Raw genomic sequence first — 21,054 nt, 5'->3', positions numbered from 1 at the left:
TGAAACATTGTTTAACACAGGATAAGTCTGCCAGCGACGGAAAAAGAACCGTGATTGGGGTGCTCGCGAGAAAATGTCGGGAAAGCATTGTGGAAAGCGTAGTGCGTTAATCGCATTAGCGAGTAAAGTCTTGCAGTCCGGGCGATGCGCTCACGTAAGCGTAGTAATCCTAATCCCGTGCGCGTGATTCCTGAATTATTAATCGCGCGAGTCCACGAGACTTCCTAGGATTTGCGTCAGCGAATTTGTTACCGGCGACGTGTCTAAATGGAAAACGAACCTTTCGCGATTGCCCGTTCAAATTCGGACTTCTACAGCATACTTTCGAGTTACCAGGTTCGTGTAAAAATAATGGCGGTTTTAATCAGTTTAAACGTCAGCGATTTGTCTGAATATTTAGCTCATTACTAGACTGCGGATCTTCATGCAAAATAAAAATTGTTTGCGTCGGTTGCAAGAAATAGAATGTTATTTCTTCCCTTAACGATTTTAATACAGGAGAAATCATATATTGACATGTTCAATTTTTTAAATTGTCCAACAATTTTGAGTTTAAGCTACTCAATTTTCCAATAAATGCATAAAGATCCGCAGTCTACTCATTGCATTCGTTTGGTACATCAATGAAAAATGCGAAACTTCGTCTATCGATCCTGCCTTTTCTCGTAATTTTTTTATCGGGAAAACTCATTATTTTTTATTCCATCTTGTTAATGACTTAAGCATATTCAAATGTATTTTTTCAGCCGCTATAAGATGGAATAAAAAATAATAAGTTTTCCCGATAAAAAAATAACGATGAACTTGAAAAAACTATGAAAAAATAACCGGACAAAAGAAATTGTTCTTTTATGATATTCCTCCTTCGATACCATTTAAATTATGCCATAAATATCTTTTTTGTGCCATTAAAAATAAAGGAGATATTTAGGTGGCCTCCTTCAGCTGAGACATCCTGTATAATGAATTTGATTTTTGTTTAATTTATTCAGAATCAAAATAATTTTGCGTCATAGCTACTTATACCAATATGTACCAGTCATTTTGACTGGTACATCTCAAAGTGGAAAAGTATCTTATAATCTGTTTACCGAACCCGAAATCGTTTATTATTTTAACCAATATCAACAACTCTAGCCTGTACTTACTGTTAAGACCCCACTATTAAGGCCATGTCAAGGTCATACTATACTAAACCGTTGAACTCATCTTTCCGAAACTATCAGTTCCAACTTTGCGAACTTTTGTGCTCGCGAAAAAAATCTGCAGCTTGCGAGGTTAAAAATACAAGTACCGTCGTCATTGGTTTTGTGCTATATATAACTATCATATATCATAGCTATAAATAGTTATCAAAATAAGTGATGATAAAATAAAGATAGAAAGACAACATTTTGAGGTGGTTGCTTATTTTAGCGTTTCACAAAAATCGTCTGAAAAATTTCGGAGAACGCGATAGTTTCTTTAAAGTCTTGATGCACTTTTTTGAAGTATGCACATTTTTATTATCGCTAAACATTTCTGAAAACACATATCAAACATCGATAAACGAACAAGTTGAAGAATGTTCTAAACAGAATTAATTGTTAATAATTAATAGTTCAAATAACCGTTCCAAGAAATTTTCATCTACAACAATCTATCTTTAATCATGTTGTCGTATTGTGAATAGATTATTTGTGAATAAAATTGAAATGTCGTTATGAACTCTACTTTAAATGACATTATTATGTCAACACCGCGTCAAATGTTTTATTTGAAGTAATTCCTTTTTATTCTAAATGTTTTTCATTGAAATATGACACATTTGTTCATTATTTTCAAATAAGGACATAGGAAGATATACGCGTTTCAACGAATTATTACTAATGGCTATAGTGGTGGAAGTTTCAACTCTCATTAATTCACGAAAAATGTAATGGCTTCCAAGCGACGAATGAAGCAACGTGTATTTACTTTGAAACTATGCTACATACACGTAATAGTGAAGGGACGTTTCGATAGCTTTTGTCCACATTTAATTGACAACCAGTACGAACGAAAACCTGTTCACAAAGAGGACGGGTAGGTGAACAGCAATTCATCGATTTGGAACAGCTTACTGGATGGACACTGTCCGTCGAGTGGATTGGCTCGTGGATCTAATCTCGCTAATAGAGCAATTTCTGTACGATTCAAATCCAGCCTCATTTGGCACGATCCATAGGCACAGGACAGGCTTGGATGTCTTTTGAAACGTTTGCGCCATTTCGTCAGAGGCCTCGCCTAAAAGAAGCTACTGAGCCTCCATTGTCTAGCGCATCCAACTTTGTATTCCCTGCGTTATCTTATCCGAACGTTCTAAATGGAAAAGTTCTACCATTATAGTTCGTACATCCACGACCATTTCAGATGTAGGTTCAACAACTTTCACGTCCCAATATTTAACACTAAACCTGCCACCACCATCAATTCCAGATTTATTATTTTACAATTATTGAAATAATAAAAATGATTTTGGAAGAATTGATTGTATAAATATCTTTAGTAGAGCACGTATCATAATAGGAGCCGCACAAAGTCTAAATAAATTCAATCTTGTCATTTTTATAAGGGAACATGTACCAGTTACTTTTAAGGCTCGGTAGGTTTAGTGCTAAACAGTAGGACCTAGAATTCTAAAGCAGAATTGTAATTTTAAATGTCAAGTCTCAGAGACTTCATGATTTTCGTACGTTCCACTTGATCATTGTTACTAAAACTGAAGGAGATTCAGCTGAAAATGTGGTGACCTGTTGCTTAACGAGTCATACTCGTGACGAAGGTTTTTGACAAAATCTAACAAGTATGAATGCCAGGCCATTCTTTTTAGATGAAATAAAATGTGATTCGTTTGTAATCAATAGACTGCGGATGTTTAAGCAATTTTCAATGGGGACAGCCTTTGTAGATCCAAAAAAAAAATGATATCTTACTAAATTCGATCGAATTTTATATCACAACATTTTTTGAAAATATTCATAAGCCATAAATGCATAAAGATCCGCAGTTTAGTAATCAATTTTTAAGCATTCAAATAAGTGTGGCCACACAAAAAATATAAATTTTCGGGGATGAAGACGTTTTAATACTGTGACTGAAAGAAAATGTTACGGCAAGGGTAAAGTAAAGTTGCCTGAGAAAATCTTTCTTTGTTAGGCTTACAGGACAGCCCTTTAAGCGTTCATTTATTAAACAGGTTATCGTACGTCACAGTTGAATTTCTACCGTACGCGTAGTATGTATTAAAATTGGCCGTAGCGAAAGGGTTAAGGGTAACTATTCATTGTTGTGTCGGTACGTGGAAGCTAACCAATAACAAGAGATCCGTGCGCTGTTTTTAGATACGTGGGTGGTTCGAGGCGAGAGTTGTCAGGGGTGAAGGAACTGGTGACCTCGAGGAGGGTGCAGAAGAGACCCTCCGCGAACGTTGTAAGGTCGGATGGAGGTTGCATCGGGGGCAGTCCAGGAAGCGGCGGCGTCATTGCAGGCGGTTTGCTAGGCGGCTGCAGCGGTGGCAACGACGCCTTAGCAGAATTAACCATCGAGGACCTGGCATCTCTTCCCGCCGGAAATCACACCTCCGCCAATCACACGGGCCATTCCTCTCATCACAAGGTCAGCGAACTTAGCTAAATCGATATTTCGCCGTACCTATTCATCGTTCAAATCAACTTTAAATCCCGTGCTCGTTACCAAACAGGATAACTTCACTGCGGACTGCAGTGGTTCTCACTTAAATTTCCAACGTTTTACGAGGTGTGTTCGTATTAGCCCGATTCACGTCATTTTTTCTTTGTTGTTTACTAGTAAACATGTTCGAAAAGTGTCTGTACGGGGTGTATAAAAAGTAATGGTCATCCGTTCTAAGGGTGAATCTACACCTCTGGGTCGGTGGACATTTGTAAGAGATACTTGCAAAATTGTTTACAACAAAGAAAATTGTTGTTAAAATTGTTTTTTACTTCAACACCTTCCACTCACCCAGAAAAGAAAAAGTTTGAAGGACATAGCGCAAACTAATACATAGTTATTGAGATATAAGCTGTTGAAATTTTTGCATAATTTTATTGTGTGGAGTTATACGTATAGAAAAAAGTCTACAGTCCACCCGACCGTGTCGATGAGACAGAATATAATCATGTGCGTGCCTCGAGACAAACGAAATTTAAAGGGACACTCGTCGCCAGGCCCGTAGACGTTATCGTCTCCCTGCCCATTCGGATTATTTTGAAGTTGCAAAATATGAAAGAATACCTTATATTCATTGTTATAAGAATATTAATCCTACATTATAAAATACTAATGTCAATAGGTACTTACGAATTTTTCAGAATCAAATTTTGCAAGGACTTCAACAGCTTATATCTCAATAACTATTTGTTTGCGACATGTGGCTCCTTTCAAACTCTTTCTCTTCTCGATGAGTGGAAGGTATTGATGTAAAAACAAACTTTAACGACAATTTAGCGGCGTTTCTTTTACAAATGTCCACCGATCCAGAGATGTAGATTCACCCCTAGGACGGATGACCATTATTCTTTATACACTTTTACATTGGTTGTCATATTCGATGTTTAATCTATTGTTAGCTTACATTGATTGTTCGTGATTTTTTGGCCAAAAACAACACTGTTATGGTGCCCCAGCCTCCGTATTCACCAGACATGGCCCCGTGTCACTTTTTTTTTGTTCCCAAAAATAAAGAGAACCTTAAAAGGTCGTCGTTTTTCAAACACAGATGAGATTAAAAGCGCACCGCTGAGAGAGCTAAAGCTATCCCGAAGATCGAGTTCTATAAGTGCTTCGGGGATTGGAAGAAGCGCTGGCATAAGTATGTAATATCTAATGGAGACTATTTTGAAGGGGATAACATTCATGTTCCTATTTGAAAATGTTATTTTTTGAACACACCTCGTACATCCGGAAATCAAATCTTTGCGTTACGGCGTAGCGTTTCTCTTCGAGGATTTGACTCGAGCACAGCTTGACAAAGTGAAATAAGCCAGTCTCGTAATTTATGGCTCACAATCTAAATCAAAATTACTTTTTCCTAAATGGGCCAATCTGATTCTGTTTTTCTGGCAAGTTAGATGGATTACTTTACTCTGAATTACGAAAAATATAGTAAAAGTAGCTTTTTGCAATAGTATAGTATACATATGTATATTTATAGTAAATTCCATTGAACAACTTTTTCCTCGTCTTATACTTCCGTTCTACTATGTCAGACAGTAATGCTACCCTGGTTGATATGAATTTTATATAAACTCTATGAATTCTTCTCATATTACTCATCTTTTATGAAAGACATCATTTAATATAGTGACTCTCGGAGTAACGAGTTCCTACTGATTCACTACAGTAAAATTTAATTGACACTTTAGATCAAATCTTCATTGTACTCTAAGAAATGACAGTCTCTAAAATATCTGAGGTACTGTCGAGTCTATGAATTTAAATCTCTAATAATATATTATCGTTAAAACTATATCATTAAAACATCGTCATTATTCATAACGTCCAACGATCTCTTTCACGTTATTAATTATGATCAGACTTTAGCTATTAACATAAATTCATTCTCCTGGGCTCACGGAAATAAAAATGTTCATTTGTTATACATAATAGAGAAAATAATGATAGTAATAATAGAGAAAAAGTATTATGTACAACTAGACTGCGGATTTTATGCATTTATGATAAAAATGAGTAGGTGTAATTTAAAATAGCGAAAATATTAGAAACATTTAAACATACTATTGTATCATTCTCAACCTACTAAACATAATAGGGATTCACTCCTGTTTGTTGCAATTTAGGTAAGAAATTTTTATTTTGCATAAAGATCCGCAGTGTATGTATAACAAATGAACATTTTTATTTCAGTGAGCTGAGAAGAATAAATCTATGTTAATAGCTAAAGTCTGATCATAATTAATAACGTGAACGAGATCGTTATGAATAATGACGATGTCTTAATGATAGAATTGTTTAGAACTGTTCTGATGTTAAAAATGAATTGTCGTGTCTGTCCGCTTGAAAATAGTAAACAATTGAACATATGTTTGCCAAAATCGTGTATGCCAGAATTGCGCCCAACAAGCCACGCACTTGTTACTATAAAGCGGCCGAATACATATAACTATTCATCGAGCCCTCGACAAATCTCGCAACATACATAATTGAAAGTTAATTCTCAACTTCAGAATTAATCCATCCATAATTTGAACAGTTCGTGAACAAACAGGACGCTCTCATATTGTCATCGGTGCACTCCACGGTTCCCAATCAAAGTAATCTGTCACCGGCTTGTTCATTATATTGTCATCGACGAGCACACGATGTGCCAGTTCGGTCGAGAAACCAATTAAGTTTTATTAAACGTCAGTTGACATCGAGTTGCTCGATAAACATCGACGAAAATTAATTAAGCTTAAATCGGAGCTGCGGCGAATCGATCCGGTCGGAATAAACGGTAACGAGGTGAAACAATGCGAATTACACGCACGCACACGAGCGCTCAGTGACTCGCCCCGCAGTTTCTTGATTCCCTACACCGATAATTGCGGAACAGTCGGACGCATCCGACTGCACGACGATGGAGTCGCTGCTGATGAGAATGATGCCAAATCGATACTAACATTTCCAGGCCATACATTGTGATCTTCCGCAGAACTCGATCACGCTCTTGTACATCAGTTGTGATCGGTATTCGTGTCATAGCTTCGGAAATGTTATCAATGGACCGTGAATTTGATGCATTTATCACAGTACTGAGTAGGCGAAACGTAAAACACTGAAAACATTACAGAAATGTAAGAATATGGGCACATTTTAAATAATAATTACAATATATGTATAATATGTGTCTTTTTTTTCGTCGCCAGCTCTTTCAGAGATAGGTCGACGACACAAATAATAATTACAATAAGTAAATCATTCAAATTATCAACATGTAACAAATCGATTTTTGCTTAACACTCCTTTACTGCAAATGATTCATTAACATTTTATTTAGCATAAATATCCGCAGTCTAGTTACCAGTAATTTCGAAATATCATTTGTTTGTTAACATTAAATAATCCTGCTCGTATTTTCTTGTTTAAATATCTTATTCATTGTCCCGTCGGTAAAGGGAATTCGTTCATCTACCATTGCAATGCCATTTATAAATAACAATCCCCTTTAATATGTTTGATATCACCAGAATTATGCAAAATGTGATTACATTTGAGTAAACTTCGTTACCCAAACATTGAAATGTAATTTCCCGCGAATTGTTTATTCAAATTTATTCAGCTTATCCAAATTACAATTATTTGAGGTTAATACTAATCAACAAAATTGCGAAGATCCGACTCGTAATCAAACAAAATTGTTACACTTCACGTGATTCTATTTCGCCTCAGTTTGAATGTTACACAATTAATATAAAACAGTATTTTTCGTTGCAGGGAGATTATGCTAAATAAAATATTTTCATTTCAATAATCTGAAAAGTGGAATGTTAAGTAAAAATTACTTTTACTCGGACGTCGCCACCAAGGATTTCATTTTCCATAGTTACGCACATCAGTGTTATAAAATCGTCTTGCTTGAACAACTACGATATATTTGGAATGTGTACAACAATTATTAAAGACACATTACGTGCGCTCGTGTATTTGTTCCATAACCACGTTCACTGCCACCCGAACGCATGAACAACGCATAATCGTAAATGAGAGGGCGCAAACAATGAATCTACAGAAGCACCTCTTTCGTACGTGAACGTCAGCTGTTCGGTTGTGCAGCTGCTGTATACGGGGTGGCTCGTTTTAAATGTTTCATGGGACGACGAGAATCGAGTTACCGAGGAAATTGAGTTAAAGGTCCGGCACCACTCTGTGATTTTCGAATCGGGTCCAACTAAAACAATATTAAAGTACACGTCGTAATTTTAACGAAATCGGATCGACGTTGAAACTTTATCATTTCAGCTCATAATTATATAAAAAGTACATTTTGTCGATACCAGATAATTTCAAACTGCATATTTGTATTATAATTTAAAAAATGTTAGGTGTACGTAAAAGTTTCGGTCTTTTTCATTAGTTAACCCCTTGCACGACGATTTATTTTACGGTTTCAGTGACTAAAACTTTTTTTGTAGATCGTAATTTCCTAAAAAAGTATAATATTGATATAAATTATATTCCTATATGTTCTCCAATAGTCGTATATTAACAAAACCAAAATAGAATTTTATTTCGGTTCAAAGGAAATCATTAAGTAACATACATTTTTATCAGAAGCTGTTCAGAATCTTCATCACTGTAATAATGGTTATGGTCTTTTTGTGCAATTGTTTGCTTGGTATTGATGTGTCCAAATAACCAACATCACTATTGACTGGTAACTTACTTTATACATATCGTGTATAAATAAATGAAAATTGAGAAAGAAACGAAAACTTAAACTTAAAGAAATAGTTAAATTAAATGTACAACTTTCTTTCCTTTTTAACCATTATAATAAGTTAAGGAGAATATATTGATATTCTCAAATTCAAGGAAGGTTTGAAAATAACCTTACTTTTTCGTCCTTCTTCTCGCATTGAAGGGGTGAAATCAGCCCCTGAAAATTTCAATATTTTTCGTGAAATGTCTTAAGAACTTAAAAAGAAGTTGAAGTGAAAGTTGCATAGTATTATCGTGTCCACAAAACTGTATAAAAAAATGTTTACAAAATCCATGATTTTTGAGAAACGTCATACCATGGGGAATAACATACTGTACTCGAGAGTCGCCAGATTAAGTCTCCCCACTCTACCTTCCTCTTCTACGACGCTATTGTCCACACTTCTGCCACGGCCCTTTTCCCCTCAATTCAAGTCAATTCCCCTGATCTGGCGACTCTGACTGTCCTGTATAACATATTCACCATACCAAGTTTCTTTGAACACTATCCAGACTGCTGATTTTACGTATTTATTAAATATAGTGACAATATAAAAATATTTGAAGAATTGTAACATATTATTTGTAGACTGCGAATCTTTATGCAAAATAAAAATGTTCTGCATCAATTGTGGGAACAGGAATAAAATAAAAATTGATTTCATCCCTTAACGACTTTGTTTCATTAAAAACAACATTATGATATTCTGAAATTTTTCTAATCTTTTACTGTTTTATATTGTCACATAATGTCTTCATAAATACATAAAGATCCACAGTCTAATAATTTGTAACTGATTAAAATTGTTAACCCCCTGCCCTACAATATCGTTTCAGACTTGAGGATGAAGATTCTGAACAGACTCTAATAAATATGTATGTCTTTATTTCCTTTACACCAACATGCAATTATATTTTGGTTTTGTTAATGTATAGTTATTGAAGAACATGTAGGCATATAATAGATATTTTTCTCCTTTTTTAGGAAATTACGAACTACAAAAAGAGTTTTAATCACTTAAACCGTGAAATAAATCGTAGGGCAAGGGGTTAAGAGACGAAATCACAATGCAACTTCTGTTCCGTGCAAACGATATATGATACACAAACTTTTATTTCGCATAGAGATCCGCAGTTTATTGATTGCGGTGGCAATCGTTTTTTCCAAGCCGAGAACTATTCTCCGTTTGTCCAACTATTTTCTCGAAATTACTGTTTCGTTCAGTAGCGAATCGTTCCTGGTCTCGTTCACCACCTCCGAGCCCACTTGGCCAGTCTATCTCGGTTGTATCTCGTTCATTTTCTCCCCTTTTATTCCCCTTTAATAAACGACGTACGCTGCACCACCGGTGCATGTTGCATCGCACGCATCTGACCCCCTTTGCCCTAATAGCCCCATTCACCGTATTCACCCTTTTTCTCGGTTGCTTCGGCGCATCATGTAACGCCGTATGTCGCCGGCAACCGCCGCGTCGCTCCGCTCTGCTTTGCTCTGCGGACTATGTTCTGCACCCCGCTAATCAGGCTTTTAGAGGTCGTCTGAGAAATCGACCAACTTCGCAAGACGCTTTTATGGCGCCGGCGAGAGAACAAAAACCGACTACAGTCGAATCCGAGCTAAAATCGATTTCGGAGACCCCCCAAACGTCAGGGGAGACTCCCACCCCCGGCTAGCTTCCTTGATTGATGACATGGATGTTCGGATATGGGTAGTACTCCAAGGAAACATGCCACCACGCTGAAGTAAACCATCACACTAAAGAAAAAGACGAACTTGCTAGGTGGAACGTTGCAAATCATTTATGTAATTGTTTATTTTATAGCTCGTGGAAGTATGACATTACCACATTCGAATTTAACATGAAATAAACCTGCACGTATGTATGGGTACATTGTTTCACTTGAAATACACGATGTAGCTGAGTGTACCAGGTGAAACACTGAAGAACATTTTTCCTGAAAAATGTTGCAAATTCAAACGGCTCTAGAAACTTCCAAAACTTTTTCTCAACGATGAAATTGCCATAGATTTGAAGATTGAAGTCTTCCCTGTACAACGACTCCTTAGAACAAAAATGAGGGACAAATTTGGTCGTGCAAAGCCTCCATGGTGTAGCAAGACAAGCTAGCTAGGTAGAACGTTGCACATTATTTAATTGTTTATTCTATAGCTCATGGAAATATGACATTACCACATTCTAATTTAACGTGAAATAAACCTGCACGTATGTATGGGTACTTTGTTCCAGGATTGGGCACATTTCATTTAAAATAAAATAGCAAATAATCATTTAATTAATTATAGAAACGTGTCAATTGTTTTGAATGTTTTATTTCAAATATTTCTTATCGAATAACAAATATTACGTAGACTGGATCGAGTGTATTCTCGTAGATTTTCCAGTAGACTTTCAGTCGTCTTTTTTCACTAGCTCAAGCATGGACAAGTTAGGTCTTTTTTTTCTTCGCTTCTTACCCTCCACTGGGAGGCTTTACGTTCGTCAATATTCCTGATACTCCGCGTTCTCTGCTATACCCATTTTATCCTCCTTCCCTTGGAATATTGAATCAGCAGTGAAAATTTCAAACTGAATTTGATAAATATGAATATTATGCATTTCTTGTGTGAGGGGTCACATATCCGCATACCTGGGAGCGTAAGAGGCAGGTTTATATTCAATTACTTTTTATTTCGGATTTTATAATTTTAAGTACCCTTCTTTTATTTCTCTCTTTATTATATATATATATATATATTTATTACATATATTATAAATTAATTTCATGCCAACCTAGAAGTTAGCAGTAATACTAACATGAACAAAAATTACTCCCAACACACTCCTTTAATTATTTTATTTAAAATAATTGGCACATAACTTATTGTTACATTTCGTAAATCTACTTCTTCTTCTTTATATTTGTCATGTAAATCACAATATTTGATGTCTATGTGCTTTCACCTTTTATTTGATATTCCAGTTTTTAATAAATGTATACGTACAATAAAGTTTTGCTTCCACCTCTTTACCAGTTTGTTCTGTTATACGACATCAATGTCAGTGTCGATGCTCTGTCCAACATCGATCGCTCTTAATAGTATAGGCTTCTTAACCCATATTTTCAACTCGGAAGCAGCTTTATTTTTCACTTGCCTCACTTTTCTTCATTACTTACACATCATTCGCACTGCAAGCAGTTTATAATCTTGGATAGACTTTCAATATCGTAGTCAGGAACGTAATTATCATGGATTGCCCCAACCATTTCATCCGTAATTAGAAGCTACAGTAGAACCTTGATTAACCGAACCAGCGAATGAGAGATTTCAAAAAGATAGTCTTTGATGCTTAACAACAAAATTAAAGATTACTTTAACAAATAAATATTTTGAGCAGTATACAAAAATGAAAAAGTCCCAAAAATGAAGAAGTTACTTCAAATGACCTAACGAACCACCCCTTTCAAGGTTGTCCCACATTTTTGGAACACTCTGTATATCACATTTCTAATTACAGCAGTAGTACTTATGTATTTAATAAGTAGACAGCCGCGGATCTTTATCCAAAATAAAAATGTTTTGCCAGAATTATAACAAATTGGAGTGACATAAACATTTATTTTCTTTGTCAATATGGATAAAAGGTTGAAAAAATAATATAACCGAATTCTTAAATTCTTCTAATGTTATCACTACTTTTCACTGTTTTAAATTACACCTATTCAGTTTTGTTATAAATGCATAAAGATCCGCTGTCTATTAATAAGTAATGTTCAAACCGTTCGATTTTCCGAACCAAACAGTAAAAACATTAGAATAATTCAAAAATACTGTTCTATTATTTTCAACCAATTAAACGTATTAAGACAGAAAACAAATGTCTATTTCACTCGAGATTGTTGCAAATCACGTAGAAAATTTTTATTTTGCATAAAGATCCGCTGTTTAGTACCGTGTCTTCGTCGTTCCCTCTAAAATCCAATCCTCTCTGAAAGCATATTTTCCGAACATTTACCTCGAAATCGCAGCCATTGCTTTGAAAAAGGGTTTCAAGGATCGGTATCGATTCCCGATCTCCCTCCGGACCGATTGTCCATATTTTATCCTTTTCCTTCCGCGGCGTCGACTTTTCTTCGGTTTTTTCTCTCGTCTTTTTCTCGTCGTTGCCGTCGATTCTCGAGGGACGGAGGATTTGTCAAATCTCGTGAAGAACGTAAACAACGTTCCCGATAGAACAGACGTACAGTGGTCTGGAAAGCGACTTTTCCGGCCAAAACTCGATTCTACTGTGGTATTTTAAGAATATATTATTTTTCTCTGAAACAACAACCCTCTGAAGCTTCGAAATCCAAACATATTACTTCAAGACAAAATCCCAAAGTGAAATAAAATGTTTCAAATACTTATTAACAATATCTCATTAATTATTAATAATGAATTATTGTAGAACATTTGAATACATGTTTCACTGTGTTTTGCACCCGTCAGCAGGTAGACTTCAAGCATTCAGTCTTGTTGTAAATAATTAATTCATCCGTAAATTTTTTAAATTCATGAGTAAACAGTACGGTGTTAATAATATCGTTAATAAAACATCGAAATATTTTTATATTGTCGGTATTTACGTATCTATTGTCAATGTTTAACGCTTAGGATCGAATGGTGACTGAGAATTTCTAAAAATTGCCGCACCATTATTCAAAATATTGTTTACATTATTAAATATATTGGTATCTAATCAATTACTAAACATTTAAGTATTGCTTGAGGTGCTATATCAATTTTATATCCATAAAATAAAAAGAATTCGTATAGAATGGAATTATTCTAGGTCGGAAAAAATTAATTTATTTCTACACTATATTGCTTATATTACGGGCTTTTATAGGTAATAGTATGTAATATAATATATTAAATTATATAACAGTAGTAGGTAGTAGCTTGTACAAGTTGGTATTTAATCAATTACTAAACATTTGGATATTGCATGTGGTATTATACCAATTTCGTATCCATAAAATTTTAAAAATCACGGGGAATGGGAATATTCTAGGTTGGAAGAAATTTTTAATTTTCGAATTAAAATATCTCCGAGTGCAGAGGATTAATAGGAACAATATTTTTTAATAAGAACAATGTATGCTACGATTATTAACCACTACAACAGAATCAACTCCACTAATAAAATAGTAAAATAAGATCAAGTATAGTAAAGTATAGTATACGGGTAAAGTAAAACAAAATAAAGTATAGTAAAGTATAGTATACGGGTAAAGTAAAATGAAATAAAGTATAGTAAAGTAAAATGAAATAAAGTATAGTAAAGTAAAATAAAATAAAGTATAGTCAAGTAAAATAAAATAAAGTATAGTAAAGTAAAATAAAATAAAATAAAGTAAAGTATAGTAAAGTGTACAAGTGAAGTAAAATAAAATTGAAGTTCGAAGAAGTCGAATCGACCAACGACAACCATTTGCAACTACGTGCCACTTGATTCGTATATTCCAGCGCGCCGCGCAACGAAATGAAAAAGTCCATGAGCTTCCTGTTTACCGCGGTGAAAGGAACGCGAAATAATTCTTCTAATTAGAAAGACAGCGAGTAGAAGAATGAGAATGGGGAGCCCCGCGTGATTCACAATCAGCCAGCACGTGCGTATTATCAGCGAAAAACAGTGGAGAAGCGAAACTGCCCCGGAGCGTGGAGGGCCGTTTCTCCGTGTCTATAGCTAGACTCCATTTGCGGTAACTGTTCCGCTCACGTGCTGAACGAAGACGGTCAAAGAGCGCAGCGAGAGATGGGGAGGGAAAGAGAACGGTTATTATTTCACCCGGCAGATATCGATTCCATTCGACGACCTGCCGTGACCCGCCTGCATAACTCATGGCGACGTGTACGCTAATCTTTCTCCTCTTTCTTCCCAATCCGAGCAAAATGCGTGCATCCGTCTTCGTTCCTCGGTGACGATGCACCGGGGACTCTTCTTCGCGCGCGTCTCGTCTCGATCGAGCTCGGAAACGCGATCTTTTTTTCGGGCAAAAAACCAGAAATTTTACAGGACCGTCCTTAGTCTTAGCAATCTACAGTCCTGGAGGTTGCTATTAGGTTGATAGAATTTGTTAATAGATATTTATTTCTTAGCAACTTGTTTTCGGGGAGGCTGATTATTGGGAACAGGCTGACATATAAGTTACATTCATGGCTTTCATTTCCGAGTTATAGGCAGCAGATCTTTTTTCCGGGCAAAAACACAGAGGTTTTACAGGACTGTTCTTAATCTAGATACCTACATATTTAATAATGTAAACAATATTTTCAATAACGGTACATACAACCATTTTTAGTGGTGCCTCAGAGTCACTATTCGAGTGCTAAGGGTTAAAAAGCGTCGTCGTATTTCGAAATAAAATTGTATTTTATTGTTGTCTAAAATGATTGTCCCAAAAGTTTCTTCCGGAATGTGTTTCTTTAATGTTGCTAAATAAGTACAAACGGTGCGATAATCTTTATGTTAATGTTTTAGTATTGGGTTGGCAAATAAGTTCGTTCGGTTTTTGTGATTTATTCCACTCTAAAAAACCGAACGAACTTATTTGCCAACCCAATACTTCCTAACATGAATTTGCATTATGTGCATGAATCGAAAACCAACTTTTGGGACAACCTAATACATATTGACAGTCGCTCAAGCTTATCCCCACCCCTACCGCGACGCTCACGAATGACCCTGGCATAGCATATCGAAGGTTAAAAAGGCACGATAATTGACTCCTTTTTGCCATTATTTTACTAGACAATGTAATAATGACTTAATGATATGTATTCTGTTGCTCTTTCAATTATTCACCCTTTCCTGCTAAAGTATTCGTGGAGGATGACACACAATTTGTCTGAGGTATTTGCACAGCGGCATCAACCACGAAGAAACAATTTCTGCTCGTTACTTGAACTATAATCGCCTACTAACGAGGAGTAATTTTCACTAAAATACGACGAAGTCCATGTCTTCGACTACAAACAGATAATTCTCCACTTTAGCTGACAATCAGCACACCCTAATGATTCTGATAACGATTGTTCTGAACGGGCTATTAGCCCTAACATTTGATCGTCTAAAATTATTATCTATTTCAGAGGAAAATCTTGGTTGTGCTTCAACAGCATTTAAAACAATACACATTTGGGAACAAATTATATCTTCTCTGACTGAATCGTTAGCTCTCTCGTATTCTATAATAAATAAATATTATTTTTCATCAATTTAAAATTAAAATCATCGAATATGGAAATTAAAACTATTAGTCAGCAAAGCCTTGATCTAAGAATAACCCTCGGGTCCGTGCTGTTTCTTAGATCCTGTGTTTCCGTTATTACTTTGTGATACAAATTTTGTACAAATACAGATTTATTACATAAATGCAATCAAAGTCAGTATACAGTACATATACAATAATTTCTTACTAAAATATACCTGAAATATTGTAGCTAACAATAAAAATTTCAAAGTCTTTGTAATCTTATTGTTTTCGTACTTTAGTATAGTGTCGTTTAAATGAAATCCCAATATTTCGAGAAGAATACGAGATTAATATTTTATTAAATATTTTTCCCAAATTCAACGTTTTAACGGGTTCTCTAAGTAGTGTACAATGGCTGTGAAATTGTTTCCTTCATGCGGAATACTTAAACGTAAGATCAATATCCATTACCATGCTTCCTTCCTTTCCGATAAAATCAAGTTGAGAAGAAATTTTACGCTTCGATAAGTCTTTTTCCGGAAAATTAGTTCCATCTTTAACCGATAAGCTGCTTCAGATAATCTTCTATTTAAGTGCTTTGGATTGAAAATTTCTTACTGACTCGCCAAGCTTTCACGTACTTTCTGAGATCTGCTGATGTTCAATGAAGGCAAGATGAAAACAAAAGAAGTACTTATAACCCGCATAGAATTTTCTTCTTTTCTCAATGTTTAATTTCAACTCTTAGCACTCGAATGGTGGCTCCGAGGCGCCATTAAAATTTACTATATCATTATTCAAAATATTTGTTTACATTATTATCACTACACCTACCGAGCTTTAAAAGTAATATTTTATAATGTAAACAATATTTTGAATAGTGGTGCAGCAATTTTTAGTGGTTATTTAACGGGAGAAGTTGGATGCCAGTCTCTTACGTCGATTTAAGATAAATATAACATCCGGTTAAAGCTTGCAATACATAAGTGAAGTACATCTTCTCTTTATCGTGAAACATAAATGAGCTAGAGCTATTCCTGCTTAATCCACGTGATCTGATAAGTTTTACCGTCGTCGTAAATCCGAACGTTTAATCAACTTAAACTTCGATCAAATATTCCAGGTTGTACTCTATAATTAACTCAACGTGCAGAGACGTAACTCGTCGTTTGCCAATTATGCAAGTTGAAATACCCTTTCTGTACTTTGCTTTAAATAGAATATTTTCTACCACGACTTATTACTTGTTTTATAAAAAATTCAGTCTCGTGTACAACTAATGAAATTATGTTTTTTTTATGGAATCATTAAGTGTATATTGAAGAGTTTTATATTTGGGCCATTTACTTCTTCGACTATAATTAATAATGATGTGGTGAGTTGCATGTCATCTTGCAAAAAGTCACACCCCTTGTGCTGACAAGTATTGACTTTTGTGTACATACGTATGCTACTAATTTCCTTGAAACCGAAACAAAATTCTACTTCGGTTTTCTTAATGTACAGCTATTGGAGAATATATAACAAATACAATAGATATAAATTTCCTCCTTTTTTAGGAAAGTATACGAACTACAAAAAAGTTCTGATCACTGAAACCGTAAAATAAATCGTAGGGCAAGAGGTTAAGGCGGTAGACTCCTTTCGAGGATTGCAAGGGTGCGGGATTGGCCTTCTCATTTCTCGATAATACAAACACGGGGTTTTTCTGTAGTCGAAAAAGCTAGATAAAAGATCGATTTAGGGCGCTATCACCCTCAAAACCCCTGTTTTTTCGTTTACGAGGCGTAATTTGGATTATTCGGCAGCATATAGCTATGAAAATATTAGGTCGTTGCATATAAAATGTCCGATTTTAGAATGCAAATGTTGCAATGCGTTTTGATCAAGAAATACTTATACAAGTTTAATTTACACATATAAATTTCCATTTAAATAGATTTGATTTCAGCATCAAATAGTGCGATTGTCCCGTGCTGTTTTATAGACTGCAGATTTTATGCATTCATGGCAAAAATGAGTGGGTGCAATTTAAAACAGTGAAAAAGGTTGAAATGATTTAAGAATGCTAGAGTCTACGTATTTTTCTCAGCTTGTTAAAATTATTAAAGTAAGAATAAACTATTCATGTGGCTCCAGCCACTTGCGATTATCAACGCACTATTTGTTGATAGTAAAAAGAACTACAAAATACACATGACAATCTTGTAAATGAAGCATATGAGTGACCGAAAAATTCAATGTCTACCATAATACAATGAAGAAACGTGTGATTCTTTGATCAATAAGAAATGCCTAGTTCCGTTTGTTTAACGTTACTGTCCAAAATGGGACACTTCATACGCAACGACCTAATAGCTACATGCGCAGTTGTATGCTTCCGACTAATGCAAATTACGCCTCGTAAACGAAAAAATAGGACTTTTAAGGGCGGTAGCGCCGTACACTCAGTAAAATAAGTCTCCGTACACCCTTTAAAACAGAATAACTTTTTTATAATTATACCAAATGACCTGATGTTTTGTAAGCAATTAGAAGCATTGGTTTACTGAATGATGTGCAAAATATATTTTCTGAAAATTACAATTTACAAGGTTGCATGCAAAAATAAGAAAGGCACTTTTTAAAACTTTTTTATTTGGGCCTTTAATATAAAAATTTTAAATATTTGTTTTGTAGATCTATAGTAGTTACCTGCTGAAAATTTCATCGAAATCGATTGACATACACACGAGCTACAAGCTGCTAAACGTGGTGAAAATACGACTTTTGATAAGTTTCTTGCGTCAACCGATTTCGATGAAATTTTCAGCATGTGTAAACTAACATAGATCTACAAAACATATATTTTAAATTTTCATTAGGGACCCACATAAAAAAAGTTCTAAAAAATGCTTTTTTTATTTTTGCATGTAACCCGATCAATTGCAATTTTTGGAAAATCTTTTTTCCACATCATCTAGTAAATGCTTCCAATGGCTTACAAATAATCAGATTGTTTGGTACAATTATCAAAAAGTTATTCTGTTTTAAAGGGTGTACGGAGACTTATTTTACTGAGTGTAGATCGATCTTCTATGTAGCGTTTTTGACTACTGAAAACCCCCATTTTTGTATTATCGAGAAATAAGAACGTGAATCCCACACCCTTGCAATCCTGGAAATAGGAGTCTACCGCCTTAATCCTGAAAAATTGACTTTTGGCTAGAAAAAGCGGGTTTCCAGACCATAGCGCCCTGGTCCGAGGTATTTTTTGTGATGGGCTGTACAATCGGTGGAGTATTCGCTAACGGGGCGTTAGTAAGCAGTATCGTGGTACAAAGTGGGGAGGGCCCGGCTGGTGAGCAATGGATCGTCGACCCTCGCAGTCGGCAGTTAACGTCCGTCCGGCTCGTGAAAACGTGACGTTAGCCGGAGGTTTTGCCGGGATGTCGATGACGGTGGTGGTGGAGGTTGTGGCGGTGGTGATGTTCACGTTGATGGAAAACCGTCCTCTAATTTCTTCGGAGTAGAAACTGCATTTTCATGCCGAGGCCACGGCACGCCGTTTCCCTTGGCCGCGATCCTTTTCCGTGAAATAGTGCCGGACACATGGTCAAGGAGATCTTACCGTCGTCATCTAATCTCGTGGAAAGCAATTCCACCCCATTTTTTCTTGGGGTAGATATTGCACTCACCTCGGGAGATATTTATGGCGTCTTGCGGCGCGGCGCCACAGATTGATCTCTCACATCGTTACTACCCCCTGGCAACAAGTAATCAATGGAACGGACGCTAAATCCTTTATGCGTCGTATAGAAAAACACTTTCACAGTTAATTAATAGACCTGTAGATTAGAAAGTATTCGACTCCGATATTAATCCTTTGCACTCGGAGCTTTTAGCTCGAAAATTAAATATTTCTTCCGTACTAGCATAATTCTATTCTATATGGTTTATTTTCATTTTATGGATATAAAATTGATATAGCACCTTATGCAATACTTAAATGTTTAGTAATTGATTAGTAGACTGCGGATCTTTATGTAACATAAAAATGTTTGCATTGATTGCAGGACACAGGAGCCAAATAAAAATTGTATTCTTCTTTTAATTATCCTATTAAGCTGAAACTACATAAAACATTGATGTCCTTAAATATTTTAGAAATGTTCACTACTTTAAATTACAAATACCCATTTTTGCCATAAACGCATAAAATCCGCAGTCTATTGATTAGGTACCAACTTATTCAATAATGTAAACAATATTTTCCAAAAACTTTATTAAATTTCCAGTGCTGGAAAAATTATCAATACTTAATCTATAACAAGCCTGTAATAAACAATAGTTCAGAAATAAATTGGACTCATTCTACAGGTTGAAGCTTCTGGTTTCGCAGACGATATTTTCGCACAATGTAGTAGCATGGTGAGGGGGGGAGGAGGAGGAGGAGGGTATTTTTCCCCAATAATGAACTTCTGTGAAAATATTGGAAAATGTTTGCAATTAAAAATGAGTGCACGTATATTGTACCATTTTGTTTCGTAACAAAATTATTACAGTTTATATATCGTCGATTTTTTTACAAATCGGAGAAATTCAGTGTTTAAATACAGTTTGTACACAAACAAAATTTTATTCGACTATATTTTTTCAATCAGATTTTATTAAAATGTTTTGAATAAATTCTCGTTGGTAGCTGCTTCGATGTTTGTTACAGCTTATTTAAAGAAACAGCATTGATAACGAATGCGGTGAAACGTGTTCCTTGTAAACTGTTCTCGTGCCGCGATATGCTAATTTGCTGTATTTCTTTCTTCTCTGTGTATAAAAGATTAAGAAACTGCTTAGTATACATTGGAGGTTAGGCTGCACGAAAAAAAGAACTAAGGTAGTGACGCTTTTTATCGTTGAAATATCGATGTCGAATTCATTATGGAGTCGGTCACAATTATTACCATAATCGCCTCGGTCGTTTATGCTTATTTAAACGAAAACATCCAGTCGTAATTATTCATATAACTGTAGGTTATTTGTTTTTTTCCATGTTTCGTTAATGAACTTTTAAAGGATGTTTGCTCTGTTGTTACACGGAAATTATAAATAATGGGGATTGAAATGTACTAAATAAAACTGTTATTTGTTTATTATTTCAGAAACGTTATTCAGATGGACGTTAAAAAAGTTTTACAAACAAATATCATTTCCATTTATTCATATTAAAACAAAGATACAGATTTAATCAAATATACATATTATCAAATGTACAGATTTAATCAAATTCACATTCGAAAAAGAATAAGCTACAAATCGATAATGTATTTCCCATTCGAATATTTTCTGCCATCACTGTTCTGCTCGTGATCATGTAAA

General features: G+C 35.2%; 1 protein-coding gene across 11 annotated transcripts in view; it reads left to right on the top strand.

Annotated features, from left to right (window-relative positions):
* The window catches only part of Sick (sickie), a 375,431-nt gene that overhangs the window by 257,483 nt on the left and 96,894 nt on the right, over window positions 1-21,054 (top strand). For all 11 annotated transcript variants that reach the window (XM_076447138.1, XM_076447119.1, XM_076447108.1 and 8 more), the window contains one exon: window positions 3,363-3,636. In XM_076447138.1, coding sequence (XP_076303253.1) covers window positions 3,363-3,636 — 274 coding nt within the window. The remainder of the gene's footprint in view (window positions 1-3,362; window positions 3,637-21,054) is intronic.

The sequence above is a fragment of the Lasioglossum baleicum genome, chromosome 1 (genome assembly GCF_051020765.1).
Source record: "Lasioglossum baleicum chromosome 1, iyLasBale1, whole genome shotgun sequence".
Lineage (NCBI taxonomy): Eukaryota > Metazoa > Arthropoda > Insecta > Hymenoptera > Halictidae > Lasioglossum > Lasioglossum baleicum.
This window is presented reverse-complemented; position numbering and strand designations above follow the sequence as displayed.